This window comes from Oreochromis niloticus, linkage group LG18, assembly GCF_001858045.2.
Source record: "Oreochromis niloticus isolate F11D_XX linkage group LG18, O_niloticus_UMD_NMBU, whole genome shotgun sequence".
NCBI classification, from domain to species: domain Eukaryota; kingdom Metazoa; phylum Chordata; class Actinopteri; order Cichliformes; family Cichlidae; genus Oreochromis; species Oreochromis niloticus.
The window spans coordinates 14043096-14058522 of NC_031982.2; the positions used below are offsets into that span (position 1 = coordinate 14043096).

General features: G+C 38.9%; 2 protein-coding genes across 2 annotated transcripts; both read right to left on the reverse strand.

Annotated features, from left to right (window-relative positions):
• Nucleotides 1-1652: 1652 nt before the first annotated feature.
• On the reverse strand, nt 1653-2842 carry LOC100693396 (C-C motif chemokine 20). The gene is made up of 4 exons (XM_005476210.3): nt 2703-2842; nt 2462-2570; nt 2267-2341; nt 1653-2178 (listed from the first exon to the last, which is right to left on the reverse strand). Exons 1-4 carry the CDS (start codon nt 2767-2769, stop codon nt 2139-2141), a joined length of 291 nt encoding a protein of 96 aa, XP_005476267.1. The 5' UTR covers nt 2770-2842; the 3' UTR covers nt 1653-2138.
• A 6615-nt stretch (nt 2843-9457) lies between these two features.
• On the reverse strand, nt 9458-10150 carry LOC109195725 (C-C motif chemokine 20-like). The gene is made up of 4 exons (XM_019348445.2): nt 10015-10150; nt 9819-9927; nt 9648-9722; nt 9458-9559 (listed from the first exon to the last, which is right to left on the reverse strand). Exons 1-4 carry the CDS (start codon nt 10079-10081, stop codon nt 9511-9513), a joined length of 300 nt encoding a protein of 99 aa, XP_019203990.1. The 5' UTR covers nt 10082-10150; the 3' UTR covers nt 9458-9510.
• Between the last annotated feature and the right edge of the window lie 5277 nt (nt 10151-15427).

Below are 15427 nucleotides of genomic sequence, written 5' to 3' on the forward strand. Positions count from 1 at the left end.
ATTTTGTTTAGCTTTAATTTTTAATTGATCTTGTTTTTTGTATTTTTTTTTTACAGAAGTGGATTCTGCGTTTCTTTCTCTTGTCATTAATTTTTAACATTTTAAAATGCTTTGGAGCATTACAGAAAAAGCAACAACATTACAGTGTTACAGTTAAATCATTTCCAACCCTGGCTTTGGTTCGGTGTAATTAAAGTGCTACATAAATTGAGAATTATCAATTTGTTGAGATAAATAATTTCTACATCACATTAGTATTGAGAAATTAATAATGTGCTCAAAAGCAGACAGCATATGTGTAATTTCAGTGGGCTAAACAGGCGAACTTTGGATTGATTGTCAGTTAAATATGTTGTTATTCTCATTATTCTCATTATTCTCATTCTCATTATTATAGTACTGTATAAAAGCCTTGAGCCCGCCCTCATGTCTTTACAGTTCTCTTTCATGGACTAGACTAAAGTGGTCTCAAACAGTAGTTTTTTTTCTTTGGACATTGGCTGCTTTTTCACTTCTGACCGTGTTCAGAGGAATGTTTAACTATGAAGCATTCAAGCATAAAAAGGGCAGCGAACTCCAGGGATGACCCAGTGTTGTGTCGACACATAACGGACAACTTGTTAAAGAACAACGGTTAAAAATTATCTTTACGCACTTTGTTATAAGCTGCTTTCTTTAAAAGACTCAATGATGATGGTAAGTGGTGTTGGGAATTAAGATTTTGGCCTCCTCAGAGCCCAGACCTCACCGTGATAGAGAACAGAATAAAAGACGGCCAACATCCAAAGAAGAGCTTTGAATGTCCTTCAAGCCTGGAGAATTATTCCTGCAGACTACTTAGAGATTAAGAGAAAGCTCCATGAAGAGAGTTGAGCGTCTGTTGAAGAATAAAGCCGGTCACACCAAATACTGACTTTCAAGCTCTTTAGAATTGTACATACTGTTTTTGTTTTGTATACTTTATATAGACTCTATTTCTATTTATTTCTGTACATGTTTCAATAAATCATTGCATATATTTCTCACTTTTCTAGCTAATTGTAAAGAAATGAGGGTTGGATCAAGACTTTTGCACAGTATTGTATTGAAAATGTGTTCCTGACAGCGCTTTCCAGCTGTACAGTCCTTTTATATTTCTTATTTTGTCTACTTAAAAATCTTTCCCTCATTGCCATATTACATTATTACCATTAAAAAGATTGAAAATTGCCGTTCTTTAATATTTGCTCCATGTCTTACCCACAGACGCTTACCACTGCAGCCAAGTTTATCGTAGTGAGTAAAACTAAACACTAAAACCAATAAAAAAAAATTTAAAAATCTAATTTTGATAACTCTCTGCTGCCTATAGGCTGTTTCTGAATGAGCCTCGGTTCCTTGCATACACAGAATCCAGCAAAATATAATTAAGATAAGACGAGAAATACTTTATTTATCCCAACAGCTGGGAAATGACTGTGTTTAAGCAGCAAATTAAATGGAAAATACAAAAAAAATGAAGATCTTCATAAATCAGAATATAATACAATAAGATTAAATACAAAATGAATGCAGGTAATGTGTTAAGAAGTATTATACTGAGTCAAAGGTCAAACTAGCTTAACCACAGAAAAGATACAGATAAAAATCAGGTCAGATTTCTCATCTAACTGTCAACAAAGAGAAAATACCTGCTCTGCAAGGTGCTTTAAATAAACAGTTCCCACATTGTCTTTCTGCTGATGTCACTGGAAATTCATCTATTAATGTTTAATGACTTCCTAGGTTTTTTATCACATGGCACAGAACTTCCAGAAAACTTCTCAGAGTGAGAACTCTCAGAGCTGGAATCTTTCAGCGTGAGAAGATAAACAAAGAACAAAGATAAAAGGAGGTATGCAGTGTCACGTGTTAATGTGGACAAATTCAACAGCACAGACCTGGAACAGGTACTCAGTGTTTCCCTGAAACCACACAACCACTAATAGAACTGGTTACTCTTTCTCACCACAGCTTAATTCATGGACAACTCTTATATTTACAACGATTACAAACATTTAAATATTACAGAATCTCTTAAAACTGAGCTGATATCTACAGCATATTTGTCATTTGCAGCAGGCTCCACAAGACGGCGTTCACTATAAAACAGTGAGGAATCATTGGCTGCTGCGCTGGTGGATCTTCCATGCTTTATTCCTAAAATGATGATAGATGGAGTTACTTCTCTTGCTGTTTATTAGAAAATCACAGCGTTTGCTCTTTATTCTGTTTCTAAAAATCTCACCTTATGCGATCGACACAGTCCATCACCCACTTCAGAGCTGGATTGGTGCATGCTTTCCCCTTCTTTGTGTGGATACTACATTAAAACAAAGCAATATGTTAACATTTATACACCCACAGTAAACACTAATGTTGTGTCAAGTTTTTTTTTTAAATCTTTCAAGCAGTTTGTTAAAATAATTGTAATGATGCTCACATGATGGCATTGATGGGACACATCTCTGTGACAGTCGGGACTGAGTACCCCTTGATGGCCGAACATGGTAATCTGCCTATCATGTACCTTCGACAGCAGTAACGATAAGCTGTGAAAGAAGGAAAGAAAACGTGTTAAATTAAAATATGCGTCTACCACATCCAGGTAGTGGAGTATGTGTAAATGTGATTAAACAGAAAAAAATCTAAGAAAATAAGACACGAAAGCAACAAATACAAACCTGCTGATGTGTTTGCAGTCAGACAAACAGTAAGTGCGATCACCACCACAGCTCGGATTGGCAGCATGTCTTCTTCGTTTGTGTTGGCAGCAGTGACTCTGATGATGAAACTGTCTCGCCTTTTCAGGTGGAGTCAGAGAGGTTGTGCTGGTAACCTGCTAATCACAAGGTGGAACAGGTGGAACAGGTGGAACAGGTGGGAGGGGCTATAAATGCAAATTACACTGTGTTAGTGCCTCCACACCTTTGTATTGACTTTAGTAAACATGCAAATATGTGTGCACATGTTTATTTCACAGATGATATCAGTTTAGAAAAAAAAACATTCATGATGACATATTTCCAAGCAGGTGAGGAAAAGATTGTGTTCTTATTCCGGCAAAATTATTAAATGTTAAAAATTTAATATCAGTGCGAAAAAATGTTCTGTCTCACTGTTCTATATGTACGTATATCTATGATCATTTTTAGTTTTTTTTTTTTCATTTCTAGGCTTCAAACGTCTGTCCAGAATGTCACAATTCTGGGTGGGTTCGACCCAGCATTTTGAGTTCTTATGTTTTGGTTTATTTTAGAATGATCTACTGTCTTCTTTCTCTGGTGCTTTATTGATTATTATGATAAGCTATGTTTCGGTTATTCTTGTTAAGGGATTAGTTATTATGTTTTTGGTATTTCTCGGGATTATTATTTATATGCTGATTACTTTGTGATACTGTGTTTATTATTATAGTAGGTTTTGTTCAGTGTCAAGTCTGTCTCTCTGTCTAGTCCGTGTCTTGGTAAAGTGAGTCTTGTTTCCTGTTTTACTTTGAAGGGTCGTGTTCATGTGTCATGTCAGTGTGTTCAGTTTTACCTCTCCCCTGTCTCGTTAGCCTAATTTCTCCCAGCTGTGTCTCCCTCCTGTGCCCATTCCCTGATTATTTCCCAGTGTGTATTTAAGCCCTGCGTTTTCCCCTGCTCTGTGTTGGGTCGTTGACGTCCACTTCCTCGCTGTGCTGTGCTGTGCTGTGCTGTGCTGTGCTGTGCTGTGCTGTGCTGTGCTGTGCTGTGCTTTAAATTCATTCATTCATTCATGCTCTTGATTCTGTTCCTGTGTATATATATATACACACATATATGTGTATATATATATACACATATATGTGTACGTGTATGTGTATGTTGATCTTAAACTATATATATATATATTAGGGTCACATGTTAGGTGTACAGGTTAGGTTAACACACCCTGACAAGACAAAAACTCCTGCAAAGCCAGCTCTGCAACATGGGAAGTTTTATAAGGAGTGTCTTTGTGACTCACCAGGCAGTTAAAGCAATTAAAACATAAAAGATGCAAAAATAAAATTAATACAGTATGAGACATTCAGAAGCACGTGGGGATAAAGTGTTTAAAGAGGATAAATTACCAACTAATGCAAAATTTACAAAATGAAAACCTGTGGATTTGGAGAGCTGGAAAAGGTCACGATGCACATATTGTAATAGTAATTGATTATGATGTCTTACATAGTTATATCAGAAGTACTTATTATACTAATATTTTCACTGAGTCCTCATTTAGCTGATGCTTCAGTGACCAGAATCAATCAAACCTAAGACTGGGTATCAAAACAAATTCAAATTTAGACTCATTTCAAATCAGGGAATAAATAAATGAGGATAATGGAAGAAACAGTGCCAGGTTGCTGTGACAACAAGCCATCAGGAGACAGGTAATGGCTAAAAGTAGATGAGATTTGAGCTGTGAGCAGATTCTCCAGTGGGTACAGGGGTCACTGTCATCTGTGTCTATAGTAAAACACTGGGGGAAAAATATTCACGATTTGTCTGTCTTGTGTGACTAATGTCTAGTCTTTCTTTTTTGTCTTGCCGCACCTGTTAAAGTACTAAAAGGTAGAAAGGAAATGTAGCTTATGGAAAACCACAGTTGGAATTCTAGTACTTGAGGCATAGCTGATCGATCAGCTGATCGGCTCTTCTCTCTGCGTCAGAAAGAGCAAACTAGCGGAGGTCGCGCTAAACAACAGAAGCACCTTTAAACTTGATGAGCTGTTGTTAGAATTTATTTAATATTAATTGCTAGTATCAGCTGATGTTTGCTGGAGGGATGAAGAGTTGAAGGGAAGTTATGAACTGTTTCTGAGAGACAAATAACACCAGGATCCTTTTCTAAGTAGCTGACAGCTGGTAACTGTGCAGGGGCGGGTCTAGCAAAGTTATGCCAGGGGGGCAGGTAGGGCATTAACAGGGAAAGGGGGGAACAAAGAAATACTTTTCTTTCTCATTCTCATTTAAAATTTCTAGCTTTTAACAAATAATTATCTGAATCATACAACCAAAGTATTCATCTGATGTCAAATGTACAGAAATCCATTATTGTACATAGTAATTTTTTTCAGGGTCCCAACATAATTTCTTCAGAAGTCAGTACTGTATATGATGCCAGTATTTTCCCACATTTTCTAGATACTGTACCAGTACTGTGTGTAAAATACCATCAAAATTAAGTTTTGATGGTAAGTTTTGAGTGAGGAAGTTTTATTCTTTCTCACCTTTCTTTCTGTCTCCTTTCACTTTTTAAAGGTTGCCATGTTAGAAAAAAATATTTTGCCCTGCCATGCTGTTTATTGATGTGGTAAATAAATAGTTTATGAAAATATCACTAAATCTGTCATTTATTATTTTTAATATTCAATAATGATCATGTCTCACCTCTAGTCTTCTCTGTCTTAATTTCAGGTTTCCACCATGTGTTGTAGATAGTTCAGGAGGTAAACTAAGCAGTCTTTGGGTTTCGGCTAAGTACTGTTTAGAATACCAGAATAGGGAGGATGGTGTAGGTTTAAGTTAAGTTCTAGATTGATACATATATACCAACAAGACAGTGTACATCACTGTCACAACGACGTTTGTTTTCATTCAAAGGCTTTATGGTTTTTACCATAATACCTGGTGGGCCAGTCTCTAGTCAAAATGCCCGGGCCGATTTTTTGTCCCAGTCCAGCCCTGACTTGAGGACAGTACTAAAGTAAATATACACTGTATTTCCAGTTTTTCAAATAGATGGAGTAAACTTCCAGTTAATGGATCTGTCATCATTTTATAATGTTTCCACCTCAAGCTGGAATCCTTTTTGTTTGTATTTTAAGAGCAAGTCTACACTATTTGTACTAAAACAAGCAGGATAGAGCAGGGAAGGGGTGTACAGGGCACAGGCCAGAGGTTTAATGTGACCACAATTTAGTGTGAATGGTACAATTTCTTGCAAGTGATTACTAAAACACATATAAACAAACAATCAAACAAATACATAAATACATAAAAGAAAAAGCTACTAGGAAAAAAAAGATAATAGAATAGAATAGAATAGAATTCAACTTTATTGTCAGTGCACATGTCACAGGTACAGGGCAACGAAATGCAGTTTGCATCCATCCAGAAAGTGCTTTAGTCGTGATATAGATATATTACAATATAAATTAGCAATAATAGAGATGTGTAAGTATATTACAGAAATGGGTCTATTATGGTATGTTATAATGTACACAGTGTGAAGTATGTTATGAATATTCTATAAGTATGTACAGGCTGTAGTGAGTACAAGCTATGTACAGGCTATGAACAGGATATAAATATGAAATAAAAACTATACAGAAATCTGAGATATACAGTTATACAGAATGTGAACTATGTAAGTTATAAACAGTTGTGGGATTAAAAATTATCGTATGTACAGAATGATTATCTACACAGAACTATACAGTAGTGGTAAAGTGCTAGTGGTTGTGGGTGTGTGTATGTTCAGTCCATGAGTTTAACGTGGGTCAGATGTCAGGAGGCAGAGTTCAGGAGTCTGACAGCTGTGGGGAAGAAGCTGTTCCGGTACCTGGTGGTCTTAGTCCGGAGGCTCCTGTAGCGCCTCCCAGAGGGCAGGAGGGTGAAGAGTCTATGTGATGGGTGACTGGGGTCTCTGATGATTTTCCCAGCCCTTTTCAGACACCGCTTCCTGTAGATGTCCTTTATGGCAGGAAGTGGTGCTCCGGCGATGCGCTGGGCAGTTTTCACGACCCTCTGCAACGCCTTCCGGTCCGAGGCAGAGCAGTTCCCGTACCAGACTGTTATACAGTTGGTCAGGATGCTCTCGATGGTGCAGCGATAGAAGTTCACCAGGATGTCTGAGGACAGGTGGTTCTTCCTCAGAGTCCTCAAGAAGAAGAGGCGCTGGTGAGCCTTCTTGACCAGCTTGGAGCAGTTGGTCGTCCAGGTGAGATCCTCGGAGATGTGGACTCCCAGGAACTTGAAGCTGCTCACACGCTCCACAGCCATCCCCTTAATGTGGATGGGTGGATGTGGGTCAGCATTCCTCCTGTAGTCCACGATGAGCTCCTTAGTCTTCTCGGTGTTAAGCAGCAGGTTGTTTGTGTCGCACCACTCAGCCAGACGATCCACCTCCTCCCTGTAGGCGGCCTCGTCGTTGTCACTGATGAGGCCAATCACCGTGGTGTCATCTGCAAACTTAATGATGGTGTTGGAACCATCAGCAGGTCTGCAGTCGTGGGTGAAGAGGGAGTAGAGGAAAGGGCTCATCACACAGCCCTGTGGTACACCGGTGTTCATTGTGATTGTTGATGAGCAGCGGTTATCCAGTCGGACATGTTGGGGGCGGTTGGTCAGGAAGTCCAGTAACCATTTGCAGATGAGGGAACTGCCCAGGTCTGTCAGTTTCCTGATGAGTTGTGAGGGGTGGATTGTGTTGAATGCTGAACTGAAGTCTATAAACAGCATTCTGGCGTAGGTGTTGTTGTTGTCCAGGTGTGAGAGGACAGAGTGCAGTGCGATGGAGACTGCATTCTCTGTGCTCCTGTTCTGGCGGTATGCAAATTGGTGGGGGTCCAGGGTGGGGGGAGACAGGATTTGAAGTGTGCTAAGACCAGCTGCTCTAAGCACTTAGTGATGATGGGGGTGAGGGCTACTGGGCGGTAGTCATTGAGGCTAGATGGGTTGGAGTTTTTGGGTATCGGGACGATGGAGGTGGATTTGAAGCAGGCCGGTACCACAGCGTGGGCCAAGGACAGGTTGAATATGTCTGTCAGGACTCCTGCAAGCTCCCCAGAACACGCTCTGAGAACACGCCCGGGGATACCATCAGGACCTGCAGCCTTGTGGACATAAGCATTTAAAACTATTACAAAGACGTGTAAAGCTAGAAGGCAACAAACAAAATGCCACAAACAGGAATGAAGAGACATAGAACAACCAAGGAGCCAGAGATTCAGGGACCACAATGAGATTTAAAATGAAAATTAATTAAATCAATTATACACAAAATGACCAGAAAAGACAACAAACTGTCCTCAGAAACCGTAAATTGGGTGATAAGAAGCCAGAAAATTGGAATAATAATGTAGAAACAATATTTCCCAATAAAGCAATTATGAAACTGTAAATAATGATCAAGCAAAATGTAAAGTGACCATAAGAGCACAAACATGCTGAACAGCCAATGGACATATTTCTCCACAGCCATCATTTTCTTCCCACAGAAAGTTGACTTAGCAAATCTGAAAAAACTTTTTTACACTGTCATAATTTATGACTTTAAGCTGGGTGTATATAATAATGAAATCATATAAAATCACAGGGGGACCCTTCGGTGTGTAGTGCAGAGTACCAGCGGTGGGTGGCAGTGCACAGCAGCACATGAAGGACTTGCCACATGACCACTGTGTATCTATGCCATCTAAAAATCACTTCCACTCGCATACTGATGTGGCCTAAAGCTACATTTGATTATTAAAGTGTCGTATACATGCTCAGAAAGATCTCAGATGTTTCCAGTTGACAGGCCACATAAGTAAACATTAATATTTCCACTGTTACAAATGCTGCGGATGTAAGGTAAGATTCATTTTAGCATCATAATATGGTAATACTATTCTAATATGTTAAAACATTAACCCATATTACCTTATTGTTATGAGGTTACAACCACTTTAAAGTCAATATATAAAAATTCAAATGCACAGTTGTTACCATTTTATTGCTAGCATCATATTGTCCTCAATATACTGCTGTACTAACTGGCATTGTTTTATTGGGATATGTTGTTTCTACATTATTATTCCCACTTTCTGGCCTCTTATCACCCAATTAGTCTAATATTGGTTTTGTCAAACAATTGTAATTCATGATATGACCTTGATATTACTTTAGTAATTAGTAATAATGTCCTCTTTCTGTGTTATTACCGGGTTCCTTCCACCTCATTACCCCACTATTGCATCATTATTACCAGCCTGTAGTGAAAAGTGCAACTAAACACCATCATTACAGCTGATGATATCTTGTCTGCACAGAAATACCTGTTCTGCTACATGCTTTAAATAAACAGCGCCTGTGACTTCCTCCTGCTGATGTCACAGGACTTTCATCGGTTATTGTTTAACAATTAGATTGCAGCACGGAACTTCCAAGCTGGAATTTTTCACTGTTATAAACTAGGAAACAAGATAAAAGAAGGAATACAGTTTCACGTGTTAAATGTGAAAAAATTCAACAGCACATAACTGGTAATAGTTTTAGACCTGCAACAGGTACTCATTTTATTTAAATGTATGTATAAAATCACAAAAACATATTCATAAATTGCTCTTTTTTTTTCTTTTTTTTTTCTTTTTACCACAAAACTAGATGCAAAAACCAAAATCTGATATTTACAAAGTATAAATAAATATTATACAAGCTCTTAGTTTGTTTTCTGTAGCTGGTATCAGTGGTCTGTTTAAAAACCTCAGACGATCTTCTATATCTGCAGCTGTGAGCTGCGCTGGTGGATCTTCTGTGCTTTATTCCTAAAATGATGATAAATGGAGTTACTTCTCTTGCTGTTTATTAGAAAATCAGAACATTTGCTCTTTATTCTGTTTCTAAAAATCTCACCTTATCTGATCGATAGCGTCAATCACCCACTTCAGAGCTGGATTGGCGCATACTTTCCCCTTCTTTGTGTGGAAACTACATTAAATAAAGCAATATGTAAATCATTATAAACCCACAGTAAACACTAATTTCTTTCAAGCAGTTTGTTAAAATAATTGTAATGATGCTCACATGATGGCATTGATGGGACACATCTCTGTGTCAATCTGGACTGAGTACCCCTTGATGGTTGAATATGGTAATCTGCTTGTTATGTACCCTCGACAGCAGTGAGGATAAGCTGTGAAAGAAGGAAAGACAATTTGTGACTAAACAAGAAACAAATCAATGAAAGGCAAGAAAGGACAAGAAGGAAACAAATACAAACCTGCTGATGTGTTTGCAGTCAGACAAACAGTAAGTGCGATCACCACCACAGCTCGGATTGGCAGCATGTCTTCTTAGTTTGTGTTGGCAGCAGTGACTCTGATGATGAATTTTCAGGTGGCTCTTCAGGTGGAGTCAGCGAGGTTGTGCTGGTAATGTGCTGCTCACAGCAGCCTCATTTATACCTCAGCTCTGCGCGAACTAGAAAAATCCCAGCTTTCCAAGTTAGAAATAAAAACAAAAACAAAACAGGTGGAACATGTGGGAGGGACCTATAAATACACATGGATCCATGGATCTACAGGCTTCCAAAATTGCACTGATTATGGAATGTTGTGATATTTATAGATCACTTTTCTGGTCCTTCTGCCAACTAAAACCGCTAACCAAATAGATTGCAACCAAATATGTGCAGATGCTTACTATTTCACAGATAATATCAGTTTGAAAAACTCCCAGGTACATTTAAATGTCTGTTTCAAAACTATTTAAAGATAAAGTAGGTGAGGTCAAATTTTTCTTCTTATTCCAGGAAAATGACCACAGATCCAGCAGCAACAAGCCATACAGCACCTGATGTAAAGTACTCAATAAAAGACAAGCTTATGAAAAACTCAAGTGTACCAGGGTAAATATACACTACATTTAAAGTTTTTTAAATAAAAGTAACAAACTATATTGAACTCAATAGATCTGATTTCATTTTTTTAGTCTTGCTGAAAACTTTTTAGTTGTGTTTTTAAGAAGAACACTAAACTACTGAGTTTTAAATCAACAAATCCATCCATCCATCCATTCGCTTCCGCTTATCCTTTTCAGGGTTGCGGGGGGCGCTGGAGCCTATCCCAGCTGTCATAGGGCAACAGGTGGGGTACGCCCTGGACAGGTCGCCAGTCTGTCGCAGGGCTGACACACAGGGACAGACAACCATTCGCACTCACATTCACTCGTACATTTACACCTAGTGGCAATTTGGATTATCCAATTAACCTATCCCCACAAGCTGCATGTCTTTGGACGGTGGGAGGAAGCCGGAGTGCCCGGAGAGAACCCACGCAAACACGCGGAGAACATGCAAACTCCACACAGAAAGACCCCGGCCTGATGCTGGAATTGAACTCAGGACCTTCTTGCTGTGCGGCAACAGTGCTAACCACCGTGCCCAGTGCTAACCACCGTGCCAAATCAACAAAGGTAGACAAAATTCTGATAAGTAAATGAGCCTAAAGGACACAGTTTCTTAACAGTAAAAGAGATACTGACCCTCCAAACATCCGACCAACCAACCTATCATGAAACCAACCATCCAACCCATCATCAAACCAATCAACCAACTATCCAACCAATCATCCAACCAAACAACTAACAATCCAACCAACCAACCAACCAACCCATCATCAAACCAATCAACCAACCAACCAACCATCCAACCCATCATCAAACCAACCAACCATACAAACCAAACAACTAACAATTCAACCAAACCAAGTATGTCATAATTCATTCATAGAATGATTGGGATGCATTTCCAGTTCACTTGTTACCTGCAGAGATTGTGGCTTTAACCAAACTAGTGTGGTTTACCTATTCAGAAGAAACAGTGATTCGGCTAACCTTCTGCTGTGTCCTCTTCATTTTATTTATTCTACATTAAATAAATGTAGTTTTATCAGCTAAATGATTTGTAAAGGAAGGTTCCATGTGTTGCCACGGTGTAGTGGTTAGTACAGCAGCCAAACAGATGAAAAGTCCCAGGTCGGCAGCTGGGAGCAATACAAGCCAAGCCTCTGAGAATGGGGAAATACATACCACTGAAGCTACTAGTTTATTTTCAACCACACAGGAATATTGTAATTAGATGAACAAGAAAGTTCAGGTTGCTAGAATTCTTGACTAAACGAGGAGCTCTTTAAAGTCAGCAACAAGAGTCAAAAGCTGAGAATTTTCAAAAAGGCATTGCATCATGTTGTTCTGATATCTTAAGGTTTATCAATGTTTTCTTTTTTTAGAGTGAAAAGCAAACCTATCTTTTAATTTTGTGCATAAAGTTTACCTAGTAAATCTTTAGAAAAATGCTTGCACTGCCACAATTTTTTCATTACTTTATTTTTGAGCTGGATGTGTGTAATAATGAACTTATAATGCATAGAATCCCTGCAGTGTGTCCCCTCAGTGTACCAGCAGCCCCTCATCATCATATCCACATCATTGTGTTGAGTTAAGTAATTGTTAAAATGTGAAACAGGATATCAGATGAAGCATGATTACCTTCTAAAAATGAATTTTATTCACATACTTTTGTGATGTAATGTTAAATAATATTATTAAAGTGTAAAGCAACAATGTTTAAGTACTTGAGGGAGGAAATTTGCCCAAATTGAAACAGAGTTCCCTCTGCACACAGCTGCAGCAGCTTTCCTTTCTCCAAGTTTCATGAGTACATAATGTAGCTAGTCTTTTGTTTTTAAATATAATGCAAAAGTGAAATGTACAGGAATGCAGCAAAGATGGTCACAGGTAGCTGAACCGGCCAAGCAGAGTGTGGAGGTGCAGCTCTGTCTGAGGACCTGGACTTCCCCTATTGTAGACTCCTCCCTGTTCTCTGACAGCTCTGTGGTTCTGGCAGGGCCGCCGGAAAATTTCACCTATCTTTGCCCGCAGGTAGGACTGTAAAGTGGAAATGTCTCAGCAACTTCCTTGATGGTTATCTGCCATTAATCAGGTGTTGTTGTCAAGGTCATGTGAATATTTTAACCTTTTCTGTTTGAAAGTACAGACAAGTTTTTTCTTGTTTTTAATTATAGAAAGACAGCCCCCTCTGGCTTCTGCTCCGTGGCTACTGGGTGACCCCCTCGTCTGGGGATCTCCTCAGCCCTTCCCAGGAGGGTGGCACGGATGCCCCTCCGGTGGTACTCCTTGGGCTCTCGCACTCTGGGGCCTCTGGATGTCTGGAGCCTGGATCTCCTCCATGCCTGCTTCATGCCCTGGGGGACGGGGCTATGGGCCTCCACACCCTCTAGCAGACCGTTACATGGGGAAACCTTTTGTATACAAGCGCGTTGATCCACACAGGTGTGCACACGGGTGTTCACTGTTCATAGACATAAACTACACCTTTCTTAGCTGCTACTTCAAAGCACATTGTGCGCTGTCTGTCCTGCGTGCTGCACAACAACTTTCAATATTTAGTATTTACTGCTGTTCACACTTAGCTAGATTAACGTGATGGTGTTGTGTTTAGTATGTTGCTTTGTTTTTGTTTGGTTTTTTTTTTTTGCTTGTCTTCTCTTCTTTTTCTCTCAACAGGTGATCCAGGAGATTTTTTTTTTTCTTTTTCTCTTTGTCTTTGTAAGTGCCCTTTCTCACTGTCCCTTTTCCCTTCTGTTTTTCCTTCTTCTCTTTCTTTCTCCCTTTCCTATCCCCCAGTCATGTCTGTCCCATCTGTAACAACTGAAAATAAAATAAATAATAACAACAAAGTTTGATCAAATGGACCAATACGGCAATGCCATGATGATTCATTTGGCAGAATAAATCCATTTGGTATCCTTGTTGGTCTTCAGACAACAATTCTGACGGCTAAAGAACCAAATGGGACAGGCAAAAAAAAAAAAAAAAAAAAGAAAGAAAAAAAAGAAAAAGAAAAAATAAATAAATAAATAAAATAAATAAATGTAGTTTTATCAGCTAAATGATTTGTAAAGGAAGGTTCCATGTGTTGCCACGGTGTAGTGGTTAGTACAGCAGCCAAACAGATGAAAAGTCCCAGGTCGGCAGCTGGGAGCAATACAAGCCAAGCCTCTGAGAATGGGGAAATACATACCACTGAAGCTACTAGTTTATTTTCAACCACACAGGAATATTGTAATTAGATGAACAAGAAAGTTCAGGTTGCTAGAATTCTTGACTAAACGAGGAGCTCTTTAAAGTCAGCAACAAGAGTCAAAAGCTGAGAATTTTCAAAAAGGCATTGCATCATGTTGTTCTGATATCTTAAGGTTTATCAATGTTTTCTTTTTTTAGAGTGAAAAGCAAACCTATCTTTTAATTTTGTGCATAAAGTTTACCTAGTAAATCTTTAGAAAAATGCTTGCACTGCCACAATTTTTTCATTACTTTATTTTTGAGCTGGATGTGTGTAATAATGAACTTATAATGCATAGAATCCCTGCAGTGTGTCCCCTCAGTGTACCAGCAGCCCCACATGATCATATCCACATCATTGTGTTGAGTTAAGTAATTGTTAAAATGTGAAACAGGATATCAGATGAAGCATGATTACCTTCTAAAAATGAATTTTATTCACATACTTTTGTGATGTAATGTTAAATAATATTATTAAAGTGTAAAGCAACAATGTTTAAGTACTTGAGGGAGGAAATTTGCCCAAATTGAAACAGAGTTCCCTCTGCACACAGCTGCAGCAGCTTTCCTTTCTCCAAGTTTCATGAGTACATAATGTAGCTAGTCTTTTGTTTTTAAATATAATGCAAAAGTGAAATGTACAGGAATGCAGCAAAGATGGTCACAGGTAGCTGAACCGGCCAAGCAGAGTGTGGAGGTGCAGCTCTGTCTGAGGACCTGGACTTCCCCTATTGTAGACTCCTCCCTGTTCTCTGACAGCTCTGTGGTTCTGGCAGGGCCGCCGGAAAATTTCACCTATCTTTGCCCGCAGGTAGGACTGTAAAGTGGAAATGTCTCAGCAACTTCCTTGATGGTTATCTGCCATTAATCAGGTGTTGTTGTCAAGGTCATGTGAATATTTTAACCTTTTCTGTTTGAAAGTACAGACAAGTTTTTTCTTGTTTTTAATTATAGAAAATTAAGGAGAAATTTGTGATTTTGAATTTTGTAGCCCTGATTTCTCCTTATTACACATAAACTGCCACAGATGTTTCCAGTGTTATAATAAAAGAGGAAAGCCACACACACATGTACAGTGGCTTGCAAAAGTATTCGGCCCCCTTGAACTTTTCCACATTTTGTCACATTACAGCCACAAACATGAATCAATTTTATTGGAATTCCACGTGAAAGACCAATACAAAGTGTTGTAGACGTGAGAAGTGGAACAAAAATCAGAAATGATTCCAAACATTTTTTACAAATAAATAACTGAAAAGTGGGGTGTGCGTAATTATTCAGCCCCCTGAGTCAATACTTTGTAGAACCACCTTTTGCTGCAATTCCAGCTGCCAGTCTTTTAGGGTATGTCTCTACCAGCTTTGCACATCTAGAGACTGAAATCCTTGCCCATTCTTCTTTGCAAAACAGCTCCAGCTCAGTCAGATTAGATGGACAGCGTTTGTGAACAGCAGTTTTCAGATCTTGCCACAGATTCTCGATTGGATTTAGATCTGGACTTTGACTGGGCCATTCTAACACATGGATATGTTTTGTTTTAAACCATTCCA